At 39.3% G+C, this 25,298-nt stretch overlaps 2 protein-coding genes across 3 annotated transcripts in view; one reads left to right on the plus strand and one right to left on the minus strand.

The window, feature by feature from the left end:
- Positions 1-25,298, minus strand: part of scn1laa (sodium channel, voltage-gated, type I-like, alpha) — a 215,081-nt gene that overhangs the window by 140,636 nt on the left and 49,147 nt on the right. The window lies entirely within an intron of this gene.
- Positions 4,845-25,298, plus strand: part of fign (fidgetin) — a 28,559-nt gene continuing 8,105 nt past the window's right edge. The window contains exons 1-2 of one of the 2 annotated variants that reach the window (XM_074695403.1): positions 4,845-5,016; positions 5,831-5,865. In XM_074695403.1, coding sequence (XP_074551504.1) covers positions 5,841-5,865 — 25 coding nt within the window. In that variant the 5' untranslated portion in view covers positions 4,845-5,016; positions 5,831-5,840. Of the gene's footprint in view, positions 5,017-5,129; positions 5,240-5,830; positions 5,866-25,298 lie in introns of those variants that run through there. The other variant, XM_074695402.1, reaches the window with a different exon arrangement.

Here is a 25,298-nt window from a genome sequence, read left to right on the forward strand (position 1 = left end):
GTAGGCAGTTTTGCATGCTGGACATGAACACAGCATTGCAAGGTTATATTGAAGAATAAAGATGTTAAATTTATTTTTTTTTTTACACTCTATTATTATTATTATTATTTTTACCACATAAACACAAAAAAGAACTGAAAATTGGTACCGTTGAGTACCAGTACCTATAACCAGGTACCAGGCATTGGTACCATATCGTTTCAAATGTGAAAGGTACCAATCCCTATTTGGCAACCTTCTCGTTGGTGTTTCTGAGTAAGACAGGACACAGCACAATATCTCAACACAAGATAGGATATCATATAATTTCTTAGGTTATGATATGATACGCTTCCAAATATATCGACCATGATCCCTACAAAATGACAGCATAGCTATTATGTCAAGTTTCAAATATAGCAACTGTTTAAAAATACACAAATATATCTGATTGCCTAAAGAACAAAAGATGCTCTGTAAAGCTAACATGCCAGGCTAATGTAATCAGTGCATCTTGGCACTTCTACATATTGCTGGATCAATATTTTATCCCACTCCAATGTTCACCTTTAATAGAGTTTTTAACTATCATTGTTAGTATGAGTTCTTATATTCTTTTTTATTTAAAAAAAATGTAATACTACAAGACTTCTTCTTCCTATATTTTCTTATCTCACTTTGGAATATACAGGAAATCTATATTTGAAGGCTCTACTTTTATATTCACCTGTGGATTAGTTTATGATGTTGTTTTTAAACATATTGTAAAGAGAAGGAGAAAGAAGGAGGCGGCTTTCAAAGGTGTGCATTGATTTCTTATATATAGCATTTTTGCATATGGCACAAGGAAGATAAGCTCACATCCAGGTTTGCTGTTCTGTTAATGCAAGATTGAGAGACACTGAATTAGAGGTTTATAAAGAAAAAAAAGGTGTGACAAAGAGCCAAATTACAACTCAACAGAGTGTGACGGAGGATTTCAAGTAGTAAAGTAAATGAAATGAAAATGTACTGTTAGCAGAAAAATAAAAAAACACGTTGTATTAAACATTCAGCCACAATGCTGAAAAGTGACAATTGCTTATCTCCATGGAGATCAATAATAGCAGCAGGATCATTGTGTAAAGTGTCTGCAGGTTTAATGCAGATAGGATGTCATTATTATTTTCTTTCTCCTAATGACCATCATTATGCACGGACACTGATTGAATTCCATTTGTTACCTGCGTTTGAGCCTGAGTGGAATAATTACCATTTAAGTATCTCCATTAAAATTCATGCACGGATGTCCATACTCAGAGCTTCTTTTTTTTTTCTTTTTTTTAAAACAACGAAAATATTCTTTGAATACAAAATGCACCGACTCTGCTTTAATACTTCAGGTCTAATTACCTGTGAGTGTTATTAAAACGTGTCTTCATTTTTAGGGGAATGACAGCAAAGACAAGCAGGAAACAGTTGTTGCTCAGTTGTTATCAATGCAGCGTGCCTCTTAATATTTAATTAAAATGGATCTGCTGGTAAGTGTGATCAATATCTGGCACCCTGTCTAAATTGCTTTTGCAACCTTGTGTCACATACAAAATAAATATGTTGTAATAGTGGCATGTACTTCTGTGAAGGAATATGGTTGAGTTTAAGGAATTTTATGTCTTCTACAGTCGTCTTAACTTTGCAGTGGATGGATCTCCGATGACGCTTGTGGTTGACTTCCAAAACAAACCTTTGGTGAGTCTGTAAGCCTGTTTGTTTTCCCAGTGGTGCACGAATGCAACCAGCAAGAGCGTGTCAATTCTTGTTTCCTTGGTGTCCTTCCTGTGTGTTTAGCCGCTCCAGTGAAAGTCACCATGTTTCTGCTGCAGGTAAATAAAGCAGCCACTTCCCTAACACAGTCATCTTCCTGTAAATACACATCTGTGTCTGCACAGCGAGCCAGCAGAGGAGAACAGAGAGTGGGATTTGGCCACACCTAATCAATCACTGACAGATTACTGCTAAAGCCACTTCCATACACATTAAAGGGGGACAAATGCAGAATTGCAACTGAACAAGTTCTAGTTTGAAGCCAACAGAGGGACTTCCTGGTGATTTATCAAAGTCAGTGCTGCTGAGCGGCACGCCTGTGTGATTGTAGTTCACAGCAGACAGAACTGAGGCGCAGCATTGAAAGGAGTGTTTATGCCCTCAGCTGTGGCTCTGTCAGTCTTGTGGAATTTACTGTAAATCACATTGCTTTTATTGCGAGATTTAGTAGCTTATCCTCTGTGGGCTCTATTCACTTCAAGCTTGTCCCTATTAGGATTTCAGCCCCAGTCTGTGCAGTGGTACTGGGATACACATCTTGGAATAATGTGGCAAATCAAGCCTGTAATTTTCTACTTTGTGCTCATCATTCTTTTTATAATGACTGCAGCTCTTTTGTAGTAAAAGTGTTTCATTACTGTTACAAGATTACAGCCTCAGTGTGTGTATTATTTCTCCTCGCAGATCTCTATTTGTGATGAGGATCAGTGCCTATGATAGCCCAGAGACACGGCGCAGTATCTCTGCAAATGATGTTTACAGCATCACGCCATGAAAATCGCATTTGGTTAAGTTGTGTAATGATAGAAAATATAAACAGTCTGAAGAAGAGGGGAGCGTCACTTTGCCCGTGGAAGCGCTCAATAAACGTACTTTTATTTTCTTTAATGAGTAATGCAACATGCTGTTATTACCGCAAATCAATGTCAAGCAGCAGATCAGAGGAAATATTCAAAGTACTTTGTGAAATCGAGATGCATGCCTCTGTGGCACAAAGCTGGTTTCTCCAAAGTCAGTGTTTCTGTGCAGAAACACACAGCAGCATTGCTGAAATGATCACACATGACATAAGAGTCTGTAGGCAGAAGGTTAGAAAACAGCCGGTCACGTGCTATGTAAAGCCCTAACCTCATTCCTGGGGAAATGAACAATTCCAGTGCGTGTGTGTGTGTGTGTGTGTGCAGGAAGGGAGATATCAGCCAGAGTTCTATATTCATTTTATTTTACTCTTTTGATAATCTTGGGTGTAATACAACCGAAAAATAGTCTTTTTGCTCATAAATCACTCTGATTAGCTCCTCCAAGGAGGATTTTTTGTTTGTTTTCAAAATGTGTAATATTTTATTTTTTAAACACACAACCAAAAACCACAATGTTAATTTTTACATTTATTCCCTCTCATCAAATCATAGCAACCGGCTAACTTTTCCATACCTGCAGGTCTGATCTGTGTCAAGGAGGATTGAAACGTGTGATGGACATGAACTGTGCTCCCCGCAGCTGTGTGTGCGGTTGTCTGCATGATGTGTGTATTGACGTGCTGTAGCAAGAGTTCAGGGAGGCAGCTGAGCAAAATAATTCAGAATGTCCTGCCTGCTGACACAAGGACAAAGGCACAGACTGAACATGCCCATATGAGGAAGGAGACAATGGACGTGGCCACACCTGGAAATGCACCGCTGTTGTTTTCACCGTGACCTCTGCGGCACACAGAGATTTTCACAGGCTGGTCTTAGGAGCATGCCGGACACTCACATCTGCTCAAATCAGCTTGGTGGAGCGTCATGTTATCAGCATCCAAGCCCTCGAAACACGTCGTAAAAATGATCAAATTCCTTTGACTCTCATTCATTAGTGCTAAATCTAAAAATTTACAATCTGTAGCAGAGTTTCTTTCTTTATAAAATCTGACAACTGATGAGCTTTTCAATGTCACAATTCAAACCCAGCTTATGTTTCAGAGTACTGATGTACTCCAAAATGTCAGGAAACAATTAAAAGATTAAAGCAGGGACAGTATGAGCTTAAGCTGTCATTGTCCAGAGCAGCTCAGTGGCCGCTCTGTGTCCTGCCTTTTGGGTAGGATTTCTCCAAAGAGCGCGTGCAGTTAGAATTAGCATGGTGCAGCCAAGGGACTACTGAAGGCTGAATCAATGCATCACTCCCAGGGCCTTGGGTATGGATATGAAAGGCCATAATGGGACCTTTTCTCTCTTTTTTTTTTTTTGGTGCTGATTCTCATATCGTGTGTCTAACAACTGAAGTACTCATGGAGCACCCCCCCCAAAGGAGACGATATCACACACCCTCTCTCAAGGCCAAGCATGGAGATTGAAGAATGGCTGGAGAATACCCTGCTAAGTCAGTTAGGCTGTTACTTTTGCTTGTTCTTTAAAAATGAATCAAAATATCTGCAATGGCTACCTTAAAAAATGACAAAAATGACAAATAGCAAGATTAGCTTGATGTAAATCTGTAAATAAAATCTCACTGCATCTCTAAAGCTCAAAAAGTTACACTCTTCACACAAGGCTGAGGCCTTGGGGGGAAAGTAGCACTTTTTTTTCTTTGCAGGATAGAAAATATACATATTTTTATATGTTGACAAATCACAAATATTGCAGAGCAAATAAAAGAGAATTAAAATAAGAGAAAATGTATTTCAGATTTGTTTTATATCTCAGAAGAAAAAAAAGTCAGATCCACCCAGCAGAAGCCATGTTTTACAAGGTTGGAGTCGTACAAACTGTGGAGATATCACATCATGTTTGGGGCTGAAAACAAAGGGAATATAGCATAAAGGAGAACGTGTCCTAATGGGCTCTGAACGGAGCAGACAGGCTCAGCAAAGAATAAGTTCAGCGGTGCGTGCAGACAGTAGGCTACAATTAAACTGTTAATAAATCACATAAACTACGGAATTACGTTGTCATGATAGGCTACTCGTGAACCCCTGCTCATTAGGGCTGATTCTCTTTGAATTTGGCTCGCGCTGCAGAGAGCATGCGCAGTGTGGCGCGTGCTGCTGCCTTCAGTCAGTGGAGCAGCTGTCCAGGGTTTGGAATTCCAACATGGCAGAGGCTGTGGTCAGTCTTCCCCTCACTAACTTGGAATGGTTTCAAATCGCGAGCAGCCACGCTTAACCTTTCAGCCGCTCGTACCAGCCCTTCACGCGCACACTTTTACCGGATCGATGGTGCTATAAGCCGTGACGCTGCCCTGTCACCTCCACAGGTAAGTCTTATTATTCTGTCTATCAGTGATGTTGACAATTAGAAAGAGGAACAGAGCAGGGCTGTAACGTTACGCACGCGGAGAGAGAGGCTGTGTCGCGCGTCACGGAGCTGCAGCGCAGTCTGTGGTCAGTTATTCCGCATTTCACAGCCTAAAATACTTGTCATCGCTTTAAGGGAGAACAAATTAACGCTTCCAAGTTCGAGGAGATGTTTGCATACAGGTCTGGAACCAGCCTCTCTATTAACTTTGTAGCAACGTGAAGTTTTTGCATGTGAGTCTGAATAAAACTTGCCGCGATATCCGCAGGCGGGAGGCTAATAGATGGCTTGTCATTGCGCTCTTAGTGGGACAACTGCTGGCAAGTAATCTATTTTAAAAGTAAAGGGAGGGTGTGAAGGAGGGGGGGCATCACGCTGCTTTAGCCTCTTCCTCTAATAGGCGGCGTGAAGAATGTGTGTTTTATGCCATCCACAGTCTCTCTCACATGCTTCCTATCCTCTTGTTCCAACTCGCGCAAGAAGTGACAGGCTGCAGCCGTGAATGTGTGTCTCTAGATCTCGCGTCTCCATCCACGGCTATTTTTCTATCCCTTCTTTTTTTTTTTCCTTCCAGAATTGTAAGCTGCATGTTTGTCCTTATTTAAACGTCCCGAATGACCAGCCGAGGACAGAACAGGAGAGCGTGCGTTTTTTAAACTTGTGAAATCCGATAGCTGAGGGAAAAAGTGCCTGTAATGAGAAGCAACCTTTGGAATTCCGCCTCGTGAAAATTCCGATTCTGCCTTCTTTCCCCCCTCTCCTCTTGTTTTTAGGCTTGAAGACATGATCTCTAGCACCAGTATTTATGGTATGTCCATTTTGCAATTATCACAAATATTATTATCATTTTTCATTTTTTTAATGAGGCTGTATTGCTGTATGCCATTTGTGTGTGTGTATGTGTGTGTGTGCTGTGCATGTTTGGCTCATCAAATGTTGAAGTAATTGGGTTATAATAATAATAATAATAATAATACAGGGTCATACTGCAAAGATGAGGCCACAATTTATGATAAATAACACACACGTGGTATTATCAGTCAGTTTGAAACGCCTGTGAAGGTTGGAGCATTAATACACTTTGAATTTGCTTTGATTCTTATGAAGTACATTCTTTATTTAAAGTTTTTCTATCTTATTGCAGTGCTTTGATATTTTTGCATGCACTACTCTATAAACTTCGTCAATACATGAGAAATATAAATATACCCCCTACAATATTATAATATTTCTTTTAGACACTGAATGCTATTTGAAAACAAAGGTTGCATGCTTTTTTTTGTGAAAATATAGTCTGTTATTATGTTTTTATTAAAATTCAATATTCAATCTGAAAGCATTTTGCAGATTTGAATATATTTACAGTTTTAAAAAGTCACTACTTAGACATTTATGTTTTATATTTCAGCACCAAATCTCTGATAATCTCTGTTAAAAATGAGTATCACTTCAATTTAAATTTAATAGCAGCTTATTCAAAAACATTACATTTAATTTCAAGGCTTGTCAAATCACTAATTGTCAATACATTAAATACTATACAGAAAGTATAGTAGAAGAAATTTACACTATGGATGAAGAAATTTTTCATTCAAAGATGCAACTTTTTTTTGAAAATTAGACTTGAGTAAATCTTGCAATTGGCTCCTTCTTACGCTTCATTCATGGATTTTTTCTGCTTTTTTATTTAGTTGCTGCACTGTGCAACAACTCAGCAGTGACATTACATCTCATATCCTCCACACGAGTGTAAAGGCAGCGTCAGGAGTAGCTACAAATCTCTGTTCACACACACAGACACAGTACATGTACCTGAGCAACAGAAGGAAAAGTCAGGAGAAAGTAACAAGTTATGTCTCTCTTTCCTCAAACACGCTGCCCTCAGTAAACCTCTCCCAGCCTGCACTGCACAATTTACTTAATTGTGTCCACACATTTCATTTGCATGTTTTGCTTGGAGAGGAAATTAACCATCATCAGCAGTGAGCTGAAGTATGTTTTCACTCCTCTTCAAAAAAAATAACAGCATCGCAGCATCCGTCACTCAGTGGAGGAGGAAAAAAATGTACATTAGAGTCACGTTCATTATGTTGGAGTGTTTGGTTGTAATGTGTTTTTGTAAAGTGGGTTTTAAATGTGTTACTCAGACTTTTATGTCTCATATTTAGTCCTCCTCATATTAATGTGTGTGGGTACGTTTATCAGAAAAAAAAAAAAGATTTAAGCTGCTCGGATTTGGATGTAAGTAATATTGCAAATACTTAGTTATACCTGCAGATTTATGCTTTTGCAATCTGACAGATTGGAAAAACTTTTGAAAACTCCTTAAAAATGTAAAAACTAAATTTGAAGACTGTGCAAAAGCATAAAACTCCTGCATTACAAAAAAACAATCTGTGCATAACTCAAATTGTTCTCTTCAGATCTTTTACCCTAAATATCCTAATTACCAAGAAAGTCATGCAAGAGCTGCATGTGTGCTCTCCTACAGCGTGTGAGGCTATTCTCACAGGTCCTTATTTAACCCCACACACCTTCCGCTGTGCATGGAAAAGCAGCTGACAGCTCTGTTTATTTCTGAAAGGAGACCACTTATGATAGCTATCTGAGCTGTCGCGCTGACACGAAATCTCTGCGCCGAATTTGACGACAGATGCTGACCCCTCCTGTTGTCATCACCCCTCTTTACTGAGGTGTCATACATGTTCACACTTTTAATAGTGACTGTAAATAATAGTAAGAAGTTGTGTGGAGGAGAAATAAGTGATTGCACCCACTATTTTTCAAAGCGGCGCAAGGGCGTATAAATATGGTTGTTATATTTAGTTGTTTTATACTGGGAGAGGAGTTGTTTGCAGATCGTAGCGATAGACGAGGCTTCTTATCTGCGACGCTGTCAATACACCGTTTTGTTTTGTAGTTAAAATAAATTTACTAAAAAAATTCAAAGATCTTCTTTTAAATTTATTTTTGTGCAGTATTTTTTAATATTAACAAAGTCAGATTTCTGCAAAATGTTTCTTCATGTTTTCCTCGCTTATGACTATTTTGTAAGTTCACCTGATTTGTCAAGTTTCATTTTCAAAATTTGCACAAATGCAAACAAAAACACATCTTTTGCGCCCATGTTTTATTAATTTCTCCTGACTTTAATTATGCATGAAGCAAAAAGAAGCTGCTCCAAATGATCCGTCCATAATCTGTCATTTGAAACACCATTAAAGATGATGCCTGGAATTGACTGAGTGACTTGCACCATCACTGTAAGAAAATTGTTCCTCTGACAGGCCTGGAACTTTATAATACATGGACTAATGATGACAATTAAAGTCATCTTCCTGAGAATCAAGTGCAGGCTCTGTGTAAATACCCCCTGAGATGTGTCTGTAACACCCATCTTTTCTGATGGATCAATTGGTCTGGAACTACAAGAAAATCCCACTCAGCTCCTTTTGACTGTGTTGTATTAGATCAGTGCAGGATTGTCATCTTTGAGCAAATATGTTAAGTGGTGTCTTTTATTCGTCATCTAAAAAGCGAGGGAGTCCCCAATGGAGGGAAAAGACATTAGCAGAAGGGACAAGAAAAAAAAATCGACAAGTATTCCACTCTCCCCCCTTCCTCCTTCCCTCCTTTCCTTTCCTTCCTTTGCTCTCCCTGTCTGTTCGTCTTGTATTCACATCTCTGTCGTTTCCCTCATGGCAGCCTGCTATGTTATCTTCGTGTGTTTCTCTCTCTGCACTGACAATTCCTGCACTGATCTAAGTTGGACTGCATTAGAAAGTGGAGGCAGCTGTCTGTTGCTATACTGAGGGACGTGTTTGCTCTACTGCAAAGATGAAGGACCATGAATCCTTGACATCCTCCCTTTTTCTCCCCCTCCTCCTCCTCCTCCACCTCCTCCTCCTCCTCCTACCATCTCATTTAGACACAGCGACTGTCTGCTCAGACTTGTTTTTTTTTCTTCTTCTTTTCCTCTGAGTGACAGCATATGGCATAGACATTTTCTAAAATGCATGTGCCTACCACTGGCTGCTTGTACTTACCCTTCACATGTCTGCTAGGTACAGGCCTGAAGTGTTATTTCTCCCTCTAAACCAAACAAAACACACACACACACACACACACACTGCTTCTTTTAGAAAAATAAAACAACTACAGATTACATGTGAGGAACCATGAGCATAATTAGCTTATATCTCTCCAGTTGTACTGCAGCAAACATTTTAACATTTACACTGCTTTTGAGGAATTGTGTGTGCATGTTGTTGAATGAGTGTGCATGCTTTGTTTGCATGTGCACAGATCTATGTCTCTCTGTGCATGCTTTACATTTGCAGAATGACATTAAGACAAAACGCCTTGTTCACTTTCTTTGCCCTTCTTTAAGAAACACATCCACATATACATCCTCTAATCTTATAATGAGCCATACCATAATGCACAAGGGGCTTATAGAGCTTATAGGGTTCACTAAATGACTGATTATAACAGAAACATGTTCATAAGTCATGTTTTCATGGCAGGTTTATCCAGGCCAAAGCATATCATTTACACAGTGTTGCGTTTACTGCCTCACACTCCTCGTCCTCCTCCTTCTCAACACACTGAAACAGGCTTTGTTTCATCTGAGGTGTCTCTGCACTCATAAGGAGACGAAGGCAGTGCAGAGCCTGCTGGGGATTGGCTAGAATAGACAATCCCCAGGTGTACTAAACTAGGTTTAGTACTAAGGCTTTTAATCTGGACTTGTAGGAGATTCATGTGCATTCATAGATTTGCCTCGGTAATTATCATACCCCCAGTGGCAGCCGGAGAGAGACGTCTGCCTAAATCACTGATGTCCTCATTACACTGTTTACATTTTAATTAGACATGCTAAAGTCTGGATTTTTTTTAAGTGGGCAAAAAGATTTAGAAATGTTTCTATCTTTAGTTTCAGAAAGGAGACAGCGCTTGGATTGATGCCGGGCTGTAAATTGACGTTTATTGGTCGCCAAATATTTTCGTCCACATTTCTTGTTTATGTTGCCATCTCCATCTCTGTGCAGTCATATATGGTGTCGTACTTTGGGCGTATTTGTTTGCTGCTTTGAGATCAACTAATTGAAGGAGTATTAAAAAATCAGCTTTTTGAACATTTATGAACATTAACACATTATAAAATTCAGTCTTCAGGAAAATAATTTCTTTTACTTTCATGCGGTGAATAATCAGCCCTTAAAGGCTCAGACAAACAAATCCTACAGTCCCACTACTTTTAAAAATACAGACACTTTGAGGCGTCATTGTGTGCCTGAGCTCTGCTGCTTATCATTGAACAACCTTGGTGAAGAGGTGTTTTTTCCTCTCCTCCTTCCAAGGTGTTTCTTTATATATATATTTTTATATATATATATAAATATATATCATGCTGTTGGGGCGTTTCATATTGTGTGAGAGTCTTTCACAAGGGGATAAGAGAAACTCAATAGTTTGCTGGGTCTTGTGTTCTGGTGCAGTGTCTGACTAATCTGGCAATCACAGCCGCCATCATGGCTCGACTGAAAGTGAGGAAGATTTTGAACCACCTCTCATTGGATGTGGATTTAAGATGTTTGAAGTGTGGCTTCTTCTGAGTTTCAGATCCTTAAATTTGTCTTAAAGCTGACCTGTAGCTATCAGCGTGACCCTGACATTACGATAACACCAACAGAGTGTGATCGCAGCTGCTTTGATTCTACAAAAAAATGTGGCTGAGTCCAAATTTAATATGAGATGAAATGTGAAGCTAAGAGCAAAATTATGAATGGAACTTTAAAGTGTGTCAGCTGTTTTATTTTCACGGATTATTACCATATTAAAGGGTTATAAATCATGAATTGAAATGTGTGTTTCAGAGCAGGAAGGAAGTCTGTCTTTTCACTCGTCTTTGTCCCGTACGTTACATCCCATCCTAACAGCCTTAAATTCATATTAGCGATGATTAGCTGAATCGCTATCAGACAAGATGTGAGTGTTTTGGTGGTATTCAACGTGGCAATTCATTCATTCATTCATCCTCCGTGAAGTCAGGGTGGCTGACAGTTTGGCGAGGTGCCAGGTGCTGGCAGAGGGAGCCTTGAGTGCCAGGGACGGGAGAGGGTGGGCCGAGGTCTGATGCCTGATGGTGTGGAGAGTGAAGAGAGCTGGAGGAGGAGGGGGGAGGAAGAAGATGAGAGGAGGGGAAGGAGAGGAAGGGGATGGAGGGGTGTTGCCATAGAGGTTTAAGGTGTCAGGCTGCAGCGGCGCAGCGGGTGTCTGCAGTGACACTGCGCCGCAACCACAGAAGTGAGGCAGGGTGAGTGTGTATTCTGAGATCCAGAGCCAGGGGTGTTATGTTGTTGTTATAGAGACTGGCTGATTAAAGTGGCTGCGTTAGTTAACAGAATACACAACAAACAAGCTTTTGTTTCATGGAGGCAGCTGGAGCCGAGGTGAACCTGTGAGCTGTTTGCAGAATTTTTAAAAATGTAACACAAAAGAACGATTCTCTGTGATTTCTGCTTTATGAAAAACGTGTCGACCATTCAGATTCATACAGCAGCGCTCTGTTTCCCCCCTCTCCCAGCAGCTGGAGTCTCACTTGCATGGTGTAAGTGAATAGTCACTCGAAGCCTCGCTGCCTGGCGGGTGGCCTATTTGACAGTCCCTCTAAGAGTCCACGTGGAATTAGATTAATTTAAATCAGAAAAAATAAGAGTGCAAAAAAAAAAAAAAAGGAAAAAAGAATGAGTGCTCAAGAGTTCAGCATCATGGCAGAGCTTTATGAGGGCTGACACTGCTTTTGTGTTCATTATCAGGAAATCACCTCGGGGAGTCGTGTTGACTTTGCATGCTCTAAAATAACTGGAACAGTGGACTGCCCTGTGCGCGCTTGCTCACTTCCACTTTAAGTATCTGGGGAGGCAAGGTGGAAATACCAAACTGAGTTTTTCTTTCTTTTTTTGCCGAGAAAAGCTCGACATAGTTTAAACTCCTGCTTTTGTGAGTGAAATCATTCTATTTATCTGGCATCAGCCCTGGGTTTAACTTCAACCCTCGGCCCTTTGGCGCTCTTCAACCCCACTTTCCTGTCCTGCCGTATTTCCCTCCACTCTTCGCTGTCATGTGATATAAAGTCAAAGGCTTCAAATAAAAGCTTTTAATTTGCTTGAAAAACTACAATCCTCGTGCACTTAGGGGAAACATCTGAAACAAATAGTGGTTCTCAGCTGAATGTTGCCACCAGCTCATTCTGCCCTCAGTTCATTTGTGTCCTGGGGCGAAATAAAACTAAAAGAGAACTTTTATTGTCATTTTCTCTCCTTATTTAAAGGAAACGTACCAGCATGATGTCATTTCTGGCATTATTAGGCCTGTGCAGAGTTTATAGCTGTTTCTATACTGTACAGAACAATAGTGGATTCATTTAGTGGAAGCGTGATGTTCCTTCAGTCCAAACCCTGACTGCTCTGCCTCTCCCACATCTTTAAATGGATCCCATGAGTCTCCAGCTCTGTTGTTTCCATTATTCATTTTTCCAAAACTTCCATGTAGCATGTAGAGGCTAGAGGGGTGAAAAATAATTTTGCATCAGAAAAAAAAAGAGAGAAAAAAAAATGATGTAGAGCAAAGTCACTGCTTTATGCAAAGTGTGCCATGCCTTGGGAGCATGAAGTGAGCCGGAGTGTACTGTAGGAGGAGTGAGCGGCCTGGGCCAGGGGATGCACTGGATGTGTGTGGGTTCGGTGTGTGTCTGCGTGTTCCTGTCAGTCTGTCAGCTCAGGCCCTAATGTGGCTCCCTAGAGGTACCTGGGGGAGACCCATCTAGCACCCAGTCAGCCTCTGCTGGCGGCCAAGTGGTGACAACGGGTTCCCACAGAGAGAGGAAGTGTCATAGTATGTATGTACACTAGTGACAGATGACTGGAGACATGTGGCCTGTAGACACCGAGCCTGAAAGTAAAGCAGTTTCTGCCTCTTAGACTTTCTTTTTTTCCCCTCTTCCCACTTGAGACATCAGAGAGCGAGCATCAGGCTGCTGAATACATTGACAACAAGTCAAAGACGTGAATAAAACGGATGCAAATCATTTGGCATGAAAAGACAAATGTTATGCGAAAAGGTTTTATTTGCCCTTTGAAAGAGGCTGCAGCAAAGGAGTGAGGAGGGTTTTTTTTAGTGTGCAGAGCTTCAGGCAGCTTTTCTAGGCCACAGGTCATGTGGGTCAGTGTTACACTCCCTGTAGCCTCACTTCAACCCTCGGTCTGGAAATAGAACATGCAACGTCACCCAGCCAGGAGGGAGGTAGATTCCAGACCTCAGTGGCCACGGGCTGCACATGTGGAATCTGCTCATGCAGTTGACCCCAAATGTTTGAAACCCAGAATGCTCCCAGTGGGATAGAGTTCTGTTTTGTTTTTGTTTTTTTTTCATGCATACCCAAATGAGCGGGGCTGTACAAACTGCCTTTAACAAAGTGAAACCAGCATACTTAAGACTCCTCACTGTCAGGCTGTGAGCAATTCATCAAGGGACCTCGCTGAAGCCAGAGGCGGATTTATTAAACAGTGTGCACATAACCTGTAAGAGAGGATAAACACAACAAATAAACGCAGCAGTGCTTGTTTTCTCTTTTTTGCATATTCCAGCCAGCAGCAGGCTGTTTGCCTGCTCCTCTCTTAAAAGTGCTCATTGAAACGGACGGGGGGCTGGCACATGGACGATAGACGTTCAACCCAAGCGGAGAGAAGAATCAAGCACGATTTAGGTTTTAAGATGTCATCCAAGAATCACAAACAGAGACCACAAAGCACTTTTTGGAGTACTCTCAACACAACTTTTGGAAGTTTAAATCTTTTTTAACAGTAAAATCAGGCGTTTGTTTTGCAAATAAAAGTTGCAGTGAGGAGAAGCTGTAAAATGTGGTTTATAAAAACAATAAAAAGAAACTGTTCATTATTTCTAACTCATTTGCTCCAGTGAATTTGGAACTGTGATAACAAGTCAGCAGCTTGTAGGGGTCAGTTAGAGGCCAGCGGTCAAAGATAAACGCTAACGTGCTACAACTTAAAACAAACTATATCAGGGGCTGCAAACTTTACCTTCATTGGAGCCATTTAGCCACAAGTCATTCTGGAGCCGCATAGTCTACTTTATCTTCACAAAAAAGACTAAAGAGTGAATAAAATTCTATACATGGTTCAAATGAAGTGAACAATTATTTAAGCAAGAAGTTTTTTAATTTGTGAAATTTGACATGCGACGTCTTTGTTTTTGATCTGTAATAAATTTGAAAAAAAAATGTTTTTGCTAAAATTGCAAAAAGTTGCATAATTTTCAAAAGTTGTTTGAAATTGTAAAAATTTGCAAAAATTAAAAAAACATCAAACATTTGCAAAAATGTCAAAATTTTTAAAGTCACACTTGAATATCATAACATATATTGATAATATTGATCAATTAATCATTTTTTGTTGTTTGCTAATGTCGGCTAATGTCAAGCACGTATATTAAGCCGGCATGTTGGCAGTTAATTGAATCTGTCTACACAAATCTGTATTTTCTTCCTGATTTGTCTTTTAGTAGATTTATTTTTCTAACCAGGGCTGTAAAACTTGAGGTTAGCCACAGGTGCATGGAAAGTTGGTGGACTGTTGATGTTGTAGGAGGTGAAGTAGAGTGGTGGCAGGCTTTATTGACAGATGTGATGAAGATTTAGTTCCACAAAATGTTAATGCATGATTTTCTTTAATTTTTCATTTTATTTATTTTTTTATATTTAATTCAAAAATTCTTTATTTCAGTAACAATTCTTTAAAGCTACGAGGAGCCACTGCAAAGGAGTCAAAGAGCCACAAGTTGCAGACCCCTGAATATGTTGCTGGTTAAATTTGACTGAAGGTCATCTTTTTTTAACTTACTGATCTTCATTTTTTAACAAGATCAAAGATTGATCAAATTTGGTCAATTGTTACGGATTTTCTTCTTCTCTTTTTCTGAATTTTTGTTGTTTTATCATCAAAATTTAGGGACAGAACAACGATGTAGGAGAGAAGAGGGAAGATGCCGGACTAGAGCAATACTTTAACTGAACCAAACAAACCGTACACGTGTCCCAGCCCCAGATAGCAAAAACACACAAAAGGAAGTTCCCCCTTTCACTGAGCGAGTGCATGAGCAGTGATTTCAAAGTGCGGAGGTGTTACAAGAATTTGAGCTGATGATTAACAGGTTTGAGTCAGCTGCTATGACACAGCGTTTCAAAAGGGTTTTTCAAAGAAATAAAGATGCATTATTTTGATGAAAGAGTGCATGTAGGCCGTAAAATTGGTGCCAAAGCATGGCCATCATTATTTAGGAGGTCAAATGTGCTGGTGCTGAGTGACAAATCATTGATTTTACCTTTTTTCTGATTTATTGCAACAAATTTGGACTTTTTCAATGTGCAGTTTATACAAACCGCAATTACTGTGCATCTTCAGAGGATCTTTTTTCACTTCCTTTTGCAGTATTGAAATATAAAAAGACACAGTCAGGTTTACCTCCTCTCCTTTTCAGTCATTCAGCTTTAGTGAATTTTCTGTGGCTTTGTGTGAAAAAAAAAAAGTATAGCATTAAACATCTGATTAGTTTTTGATCAGTGCCTGAGTGTGTGTGCACTTCTATTTGAGCGTTTGGGAGTGTTGATAGTGAACACCTGGCTCTTTTACCCCTCGTATTGGCCGTGTGCAGAGCAGCCTGTGCGTCCAAGTGACACGTCCTGGTCTTTGCTTTCTATCCAGGGAAACAGAAATCTATCAGCGCTGATGAGATCGTGCTCCATCAAACATATTTGTGCCAAACTGTTTATAGTGAGCTCCAAAAGTGCTATTGTTCCATTCTCTAGTCACATTTTGAGCACTAGCCGACCCCAGGTTGTGTATATTGATGAGTGGGATTTGTTTCTTAATAGAATTGTGTCTAATTAATTAGCTTTTAATTGGTTGAACTCTGAACATGCAAATGCAGCAGAATGTAGAACAATGATGACTTTAAAGTGCGTAGAGAGCTGCAGATTGAGGTCGACTACTGTACGCCAGGCTGTTTATTCTGATTCCTGCTCTGTGCTGTAAAATCCACCTCCTCTCACTTACCACAGGGACAGGTGTAGAGCACCAGGAAGGGTCTAATTCCACAAAGGGAGCCCAGAACTATTTGAATCGCCTCACTCTCAACTTCTATTAATTATCTCATTTATTTTTCACAATTGCTTTGTGCCACAGATTAACCTTTTTTCTTTCCTTCATTTCATGATCTATTAAGGAATAGTTTTCATCGCTTCTTGATTTCTTGCCTCATTTCTATCAAAGCTGTGAACTCTTTGAAGGCTGACACTCTCTCATCCACCTGCTTCACACACTTTCTATGGACACTGACAGCTCTCGTTGGAACACCTCTGCTGCTTTTCCAAATCACGCCGCTGATGCAACTACAGAGCTGCTCTGCTGCAACATGCACACCGACAGATTGCATGACAGTGCGAGCAATTTACTCCAAAGAAAAATATTTATACATTTCTCCACAATTTTGTAGATTAAATTAGTAATTAAAGGTGTTTTTTAAGTTCCACAGGAAGCTTCTTTGTTTCATTGTTTAATTTATAGAGCAAGTGTTTGTGTCAGAGAAATTGATTCAAGAGGAATAAAGAGCAGTGTTCAAAGCCTGTTCACTGCTTAAAATGCAATTTCAAGAATCAGACATGAAATTAAGAAAAAGATTTCTTAGATAGGTCTGATAAGGTCCAAATGTTTAATGTTAAGGTCCCACATTAAGTCATCCTCCTTCATTATCGTAAATATTCTCATATTTCAGAGCTTCTGTCAGTCAAGGCCACCAGCTTTTCTCTGTTTCCCCCTGTTTCTGGTGTATTCTCCTGCACAATGTACTCACAGAATGTACAAATAAAAGTCTAAGTTATAACATGAAGGGAAAACTTTCATGTCGGGTAAGATTGGATTGGAAAATAAGTCAACAAGAAGTGAGATGACAGAGCTACTTCATGAATTCAAGCCTGGAAGTCTGGAAAATTTAGACTTTGAAAATTGTTCATACTAAACCTCAAACACTCTTTGCTCTCGAGATTAAGAAAAGGATACCGAGGATTTTAATTTACATTACATTATTTCTCTCATTCTTAAATTATTTCCCCAAAACAGTAAAGTTTTATCTTATCTTAAATTGGAAAGAGGACTCTTATTTTGAAAATTCCAAAGCTTCCGTCACATTTAGCACAATTTTGGCAGCTCGACCCTTCGTCGTGATGACTACTGTGGACACCTATTCTAAAGACGTTTTCACAAAAATTTTATTTTATTTTTTCTCACAAAACATTTCCACTCTAGCTGATGTGTGTTTTAATTTCATTGTTTCAACAACCCTTAATTGTTCTTCTGTGCGCGTTCATTTTAGATACTTGTTTCAAAATTTTACAAAATAGAATAAACAGAATAATTCTTCAACAAGATTAAAGAAAAAAAACTTCAAAACTCAAAAACAGAATATTGATGGGGCTCTTTCAGGAGCTAAAATCAAAACTTTCCACCCGAGAGGACATCTGACACACTGAAACTGTCTTTAAAGAAAGAATATCCAGCTATTTTTATATGTAAAGAAATAAAATGAATGTATCTATTTAATGCTTTTAAGATTTGCACAATGCTTATACAGCTCTATTTTGCCTTTTATCGTACATGGCAAGGTCAGAAAGAGAAGGAAGCAGCAGCTTCAGTAAACAGATGATCTCCTCTCCAGCACATTGTCTCATGTAACAGAATAAGCTGGTGTCTGCTGGCAGTTGTTTCTGTATTATTTATTGCTGGATGCTGGAGGAAGCATATACATTTGAGGGTTTCGGTTTTCAAACCTGGAGAAACCAAAACATCTCAAGCTCTGATTTGCACCAAGAGTTAAGTCATTCAAGCATTAACCAAACACCTCATGTTCTCAGTATTTCTTGTTTGCTTGCATAAAGAGAAGTTGTGATAAATCCCTTGTGAGAACCAAACTTTCTGGAAAGAGATCCAGCTGCACAGCAGCTCCACAGCTCTGCACTGACCATGCCACCTCAGCTCTCAGAAGCCATTGTTTGCCAGTGGGCGAACCAATCTCCTCTACAGCTCTTTCCTTGTAAAAGTTCCCCTTTATGGCTTCACTACTTCACTTCAGTAACTTTATTACAGTATAGCTGAGAGATTTCTATTTCATATTGACCTAAGATTGCTTCAGTTGTCTCATTTCACCTTTTGCCTGGCCTGTGTTGGAGAAAGTGACCTTCTTTGAGACTTGCAGTCGATAGCAGAGAATGCTTCAATGGAAAAAGCTGGTGGTGGTTACAGGCAAACATTTCTTTCCCTTGTTCACTGGGGTATTTTCAACTCCAGTTCAATTTAAACTTTTAATCAGTTAAATGGGTGGGAAACATTAAAAAGAACAATACTTTACATCTGTGTGTTAAACAGATTTAGGCTTTTTGAACACTTCGGTTGTGTTTGCTTAAATTTATGTGAAAAACATGCTCAGTTCTCTTCAAGTGGAAATTAAGTAAAAGGATCTGTTAGCAGGGCTGTGTTCTGTGTGATGGTTTTGTCATTACTGAATTTATTTTTGGGTTCAAAATTCTCAAATTTCATCAAATTGGTTCAAAGCATCCACCAAAAAGGAAAGGTATTTCTGTTGTATATGGCTGCGTACCCATGATGCATTGTAAAGTCAAGGGTTCTTTGTTACAGATAGGCTCTTACAGAGCGGCAGTCTCTGCATTAAAGGTTGAAGACATGCCACTGGCAGTTTAGTGTTGGGAAAGAAAGGAAAAGGTTTTCATTCTGACTCCAGTCTGAAGAGAATGAAAATGACTTCTTTTTTTATGGTGCTGTTTCCTTCCAGTGTTAACCAGGTTAACACGCCTGTAAAGTCCAATAGCTGCACGCGTGAAGTAATCAGGGTTGTGAATCGGACCGGTGAACAAGATGATCTTTTAATTTTTAGCAGGGCTTTGGCCTCTTGGTTTGTGAACCCCAGCGACTGGCTCCTTGGAGAAGGAGCCGAAATCCAGACAATTGCCAAAATTTGGTGTTTTTTTGTTCCTCTTTGATCATCTTCCTTGGGGTAACAGGACTTTGGGGAATGAAGATGTTAGCAAGTAGCTTTTGGTCAATGAGCCTTCATGTAGCAAGGTCACAATCGGCCTCTCTTCTCTTTTGAAGTGTGTAAGTGATCCCCTGAGAGGCCGAGCAGCCTCAAGTTCACAGAGACTCGTAAAAAAAAAAAAAAAGCACTGCCTCTACTGTACAAGTTTCACCAAGTGCTCCACAATTCAACGACTTTTATTCTTTTAACTAACAAGCCATTTGAGTATTCATCAGTATTATGCACTACAGAACACTCTGAAGCCTGTCTCCTGTAATTGTCTTACTTTTATTCAGTGTACAAGTTCTCCTTGTGTTTGGAGAGCTGTTAGTTAAGCATGTGTGTGGATTTAGCTGTACTTATGGTAGTAATGGAAGACGTAGCCTTGGGGGCCTCTTGGCCTGAAGAGTCCTGGTTTAATTAGCATCAGTGAGACAGAGGAATGACAGCTCAGAGATCCCTCAACCTCTAAATTTTACTACATCACACAGAAATATGAGAAAGACCAGAAACTGCCTCTGCGCAGAAGTTATGTTGTCTAAATGGTAAAGAAAGTGTTGACAAAAGCTGTTAATAACAATAATCCTGTGAATGACTGTGCTCTTAACAAAAAGGGTGTAAAATACTGATGAATAGAAAACAGTGCAGGTATTGTATTTTTTGCATTGTGTATTTTTCTGTCATTGCCACCCTGAGTGTTGAGGTGTATATCTTTTATGTTGTCAACAAATACAGTAAGTGTAACAAAGATAAAGTTTTCTACCGTTCTTATTTTCCCGTTACTGTCACTCAGCTGTAACAGTGTTGTTGTTAATGGTCATTGAAAGGATGCAGTAGATGGAGAGTGTTAAATAGCAAATTGACTTTACCACTTAGCATGAATGCAAGCCTGGTTTCCACACTATGAAATTATTGTGTTTGTTTAATCATGGTTATAAGGACTGGGACAATTTGCTTTCCTCACGTTTCAATTTTGTTACGATTTTTTGGGTGCAAGTTCGATTTGAATTGCGATTCTTTGATATTTACGATTTTCATGATTTAGTTTGCTTTTTTGACACCTGACCATGGGAAGAAGTTAAACGATGATGTCTGAAGGCTATGTCAGGAGACATTTTTTCCCAAAAAACTCACATTACGTGAGTCAGAGAGAAACATTTCGCCCTCTGCTGGAGAAAAGTGGTAACTTTTTTTCAAGCCAGTTTCAAAAGAAAAACTGAAATGAAGAATATGACTTAAAAAAAAGTTTTTTTGGACAAACAATCCTGATTTTGATGTTGTCAAACAAAAAATCCTGATATATCAATTTTCGATTTTTTTCCCCCACCCCTGATGCTCGCCACCGGAGGTTTTCTAAGTTTAAATTGGAGCTCTACTTTAAAATGTTTCAGTTTTTTAAATTTTTGTCTGTGTGTTTTTAGACGTGTAGTTCGCAGAGTTTGCAAGCGAGAAGCTGGTCATGGGGTGATGTTTTCAGCTGCAGGTTTTACTGTTGGATCCGGTGGATAGCATGAGCTCACGACACATAATGGAGTTTGCAGCAGTCTTGAGGCGTACTTTCTTACTTTGAGTCTACATAAAAACAAACATTCGACTTAATAATTAGGGATGGATAACCAGTATGCAGATTTATTGTCTTGTGAGGAACTAATCCAAAAACCTAGTCATAAAGAAATGACTATGAAATATGAAATCAAATATTTATGAATGAAATAAAATATTGATCTTATGTCTTATAAAACGAATACAACTAAATTCATTGTTTATCAATATTTCTTTATTGGTTGATTGATGTTTTGTGTTTTGTCACTTGAAATTGTTTTCTGTGTGTCATTTGTTGAAGACAGATGTACAGTAGATGTAGGAGTCAGTCAAAGCCTGACTGGCAGGTAGGCAGTATAATCTGAGTGGCTGCTTGTAGCTTGCATTTTTCACCTATTACGCTCAGATTACTGTAGAATCAGTCATGATCTGTGTTTTTAGACAGCGTGGAGGCGTGTAATAACTTGCTTCCGTGGGTGGTCGGACTGAAATGTATGGGCAGCAGCCCTGGAAAAGACAGTGACTGAGGGGTTAAATGGCACCCTGCCGTCTAAAGATTGGAATTACTGCCACATGGAGCTCTAAATTGAGTTTAAATAGTCCTAACTTGATATGTGAGATGAATGGAGCTCTGTAGCCAGACCGATTACCATTTCACAATATGTTCGAATCTTTCGCCCCTCCTACTCTTAGAATAACTCCACTGAATTTGAATATGAATGTGAGCTTGTTTTTATTTATAAACATAATTACTGTCTGTCTGCAATATTTGCACGCTTGTCAAGTGGAGTGGCCTGTGTGTGCAGAATAAAAGCAAAAGCTCTCATAATTATGTTTACGTCCTGTGATGAAAATCCCAGGGTTGTAATGATCAGTAATTATAAATACTTTTCAGCATGTCTACAGCCTCAGCCGGGACTATTGTGCAGAGTGAAGTGCAGAGTTTGTGCAGTTTAATTATGACATTGTACATGACTAAATGTACCAGTCTGCTTTGGCTCGGCAAAACACTTCCAGCACATAATCACGCTCAAGTCTGACTTTAAAGAGCTCATTACAGTTAGTTTTCTAAAGAGCGGCTTATTAAACACAGTTACCTAATAGGCATCTTTGGTGGTGCAAATTGGTAAAAATGGTAATGAGTCTGATTAGGCCACATTTCAATTACGACAGCTTTCACTTCGCTCTTCCCTCAACCCTCCCACCTTCCCCTCCCCCGAACCAAAAAGAGAGGAAGGAAAGTCCAGCTCTTTATGCTTGGGAATCCTCCTGGAAGGCATTTTCTCTCTCCATCTCTCCGACTCTCTCTCTCACACACACACATACACACACACACACACACACACACACACACACACATACACACAGAAAAAGGGGGGAAAAAGAAAACGGCTCTGCCACCTCTGTGTTTCCTTTCAGCAGCACAGTAATGAATAGAGAACTGTGCAAGCGGCGGTCCAATTTACGCACTGGGAAATTGGATGGACAGAGTGGAGGCCCACTCTTGTTTGCTTAAAAAACGGACCCAGGCTACCAGATTAATAGTTCCCAAAAAGGTCAGCATCTTCTGTTTCATTGATGATCACTGAACCAGAAATTAAACACCGTGGAGTAGCATAACACCATAGCATCACGTCAAATGCGTTTTAGCTCATACTGGTGTAAAATCTATAACGTACACCAGATGAAAATTGGATACACGCCAGACTCAAAAAGATCATTTCCCTTTATTACCATCATCTCAAATTCACCATAGAGGTTCATTCAGAGCTATGAATTGACAATCACAATAGTCCTAACAAAGGCTGTATTTGTTGGTGGCTGATTAGGGGAATCTGAGCTCGAGCCCTGAGGCGATCTGAAAACATTCCACTAATGGAGCGCTCTGTAATTATACCATTTCAAAGAAAGACAAAGGAACCTGTGGATGTTGTATTAGAATTTGCCAGGCAGGTGAAGTAAAGGACAACATTTAACGGTAATTCAAAAGTACAAGATCATTATGCTAATGCACTGCCGCTAACGTGTGTGCTCATGTGTGTCCATTTATGTGTCAGTGTTTGTACGTGTATATGTGAGTGGATGCATTCACTACCTGTCCCACTGACCGTCTTAAAAATAAAACAAATGATCTGATTCTCACTCTGAATTATGAATCATTTTACACTTGGTCTCAATAACATCAATGATAGTTTCATCGTGTTATTAACAGAGATGTTTCCAAGTGACTAATTACAAAGTCGATTAATCAGAAGTTCAAATTTTAACTCACAGACTAGTCAAACACTGAAAATTGAGTCCCTTAAGCTCCAGTGAGGAATTTTAGCCAGTAACTAATCAAACTTAAATTAACACTGATCTTTATTAATGATCACAAGCGTGATTATTTCTGGGCTTTAATTATTGTTTCCATGAAAGATTCCCAATGAGTGAAACATTAGACTGACATCAGAAAGTAGGGTAAGATTTTTCACAAACAAATAACGTGACTTAAACATACAATGCATGACATATAGGGATGCACGATATTATCGGCACAATATCGGTATCGGCTGATAAAAGCTTAAAAACATGTTAATGGGTATCAGCAGATATGAAAATTTCTGCTGATGTGCACAGCCGATAAGGTGCTATTCAGTTAGGATTATTATTATTTACCATCTGAAAAATAAGCTCCTTAAATAAAATGTAGCACTTCATTTATTTGCACTGCAGAGCTCTGTGTCTGTCACCAGGTTGTTACAGTAGCTCTAAAATAATCAAATGCAACTTGTTTAAAAATGCATTGTACATTTAAAGTTCATGTGATCTAAAGAAATTATTTTTCTGTATTTCAATACTGAATGTCTTGAGTTTGAAATAATAATACATTTCTTATTCATGGTAAAATCAAATGTTTTTTGTCTTGTTTTATGTGTGTTTCTTAAACAAATAAGACCGTCACAAGAAGAGTAACATATAAATTCCAGTACAGGATAGACTTAGCTTTCTTTACAGTGAAAAAAACAAACAAACTTGTGATTATCGGTATCGGTATCGGCCAAAAGGGGTTTTGATATATCGGCATATCGGATATCGGCAAAAATCCGATATTGTGCATCCCTAATGACAGACTTGAAAAAACACTTTTTCCACAAAGGGCGCCAAATCCAGTGCATTTAAAAATTCCTCATCAGAGCTTTAATATGGCTAAACATGGGATTTCCAGTTGGTCAGCTAAGAGTAGCTAAAGTTAGCCGAGCTAGCACCAGCCTTGCACCATCTAACATCTGTGCTTGTTTACATCCAGGTAGTAGAGAATTGTAGCATTCTTGCAGTAGTTACTGAGCAGAGCTACAGCCCCAGTTATAGGCTGGTGGCTGTGCTACAGTGACACAACAACATATGACTGACAATTCAGGCCTACAGAAATATAAATATAAAAAATTTCTTCAAATGATTCACAAATCAGGTCGCTATTGTATAACACTAGAATGCTTTTGTTATTCAACATGGTTTAAATCCATGTGTCTTTGTGTTGTCTGCGTAGGCTGTGTATTAATAGAAAGCACTATTTTACCTGTGGAAAAGGTAAAAGCCCACAAATACAAAGGCTCAAGTTATTTTTGATGTGGAAAGTAAATGTCTGTTTTAAGCTGTGCACCGTATTTATGTAATCGCCTTGGACGTTTTCCATTTCACAAAAAAACACCTGATGCTCTGAGATCTCAAGTACACTTTTCAAGCAGCACTTCTTTGATTGTCCAAAGTGGCCAGTTGTTCAGAGAGGGTTAAGAATAATAGAGGAAAATCCTTCTATAAGCCATGAATAATTTTGTTATTGAAAAAAAAAACAGGCCTTGTTAATGAACTGGAGTGAATGATTTGCAAAAAATAAGAATTATACGTGCACCGTGGTGTCAGGAAAAGCTGTGAAAGCAGGCAGAAATTTCTGGCAGAGAAAATGCGAGTTGCTGTTGCCCAATGCTGTTTTGTTTGTGTGGAAGGGAACATTTTCTCAGCAGCAATGTGGAAAAAAATATGTATTTAACAGCGTGTTAAAAAGGTGTTTTAATGTAGTGCTTTGACAAATGGAAAATTGTTGTGTTTGACAGGCTGGGCTGGAAAAATAATATTCCGCTTCAAAAGTCTTACTTTTTCTTTGCAACCACCTCCAGAACCAACACAATGGGCTGACCTAGAATAAAGTGGGTGGCTCATACTTCATTGAATGCACATGAGTCTGCAGCAGTGGCCAGAGACTAACTTTTGTGATTCTCAAGGGTGTCATTCATACACTTCTCAGTTCATACAACTGCAAGTGAAAAGCGTTTTGATTTGCATGAAAGACATCTTGTTCTTTTAATTGTTGTCATCCCTGTCAGACCCCCCTGTGATAACATAATCTGCTTTCATATTCTATTTTCTGTATGAACCTGTCTGTTCCAGCACAGTATGGCGACCATATTCGCCTGCCTGGGCTCTTTGCCTCGAGCTCTTCTCCTTAATCATTAGCTTGGATGGTTGACAACCATGTGAAGCATAGCATGGATC

Source organism: Halichoeres trimaculatus, unplaced genomic scaffold, assembly GCF_033239565.1.
Source record: "Halichoeres trimaculatus isolate MK-OKI-2021-1 unplaced genomic scaffold, fHalTri1.1 fHalTri1_scaffold_19, whole genome shotgun sequence".
NCBI classification, from domain to species: Eukaryota; Metazoa; Chordata; class Actinopteri; order Labriformes; family Labridae; genus Halichoeres; species Halichoeres trimaculatus.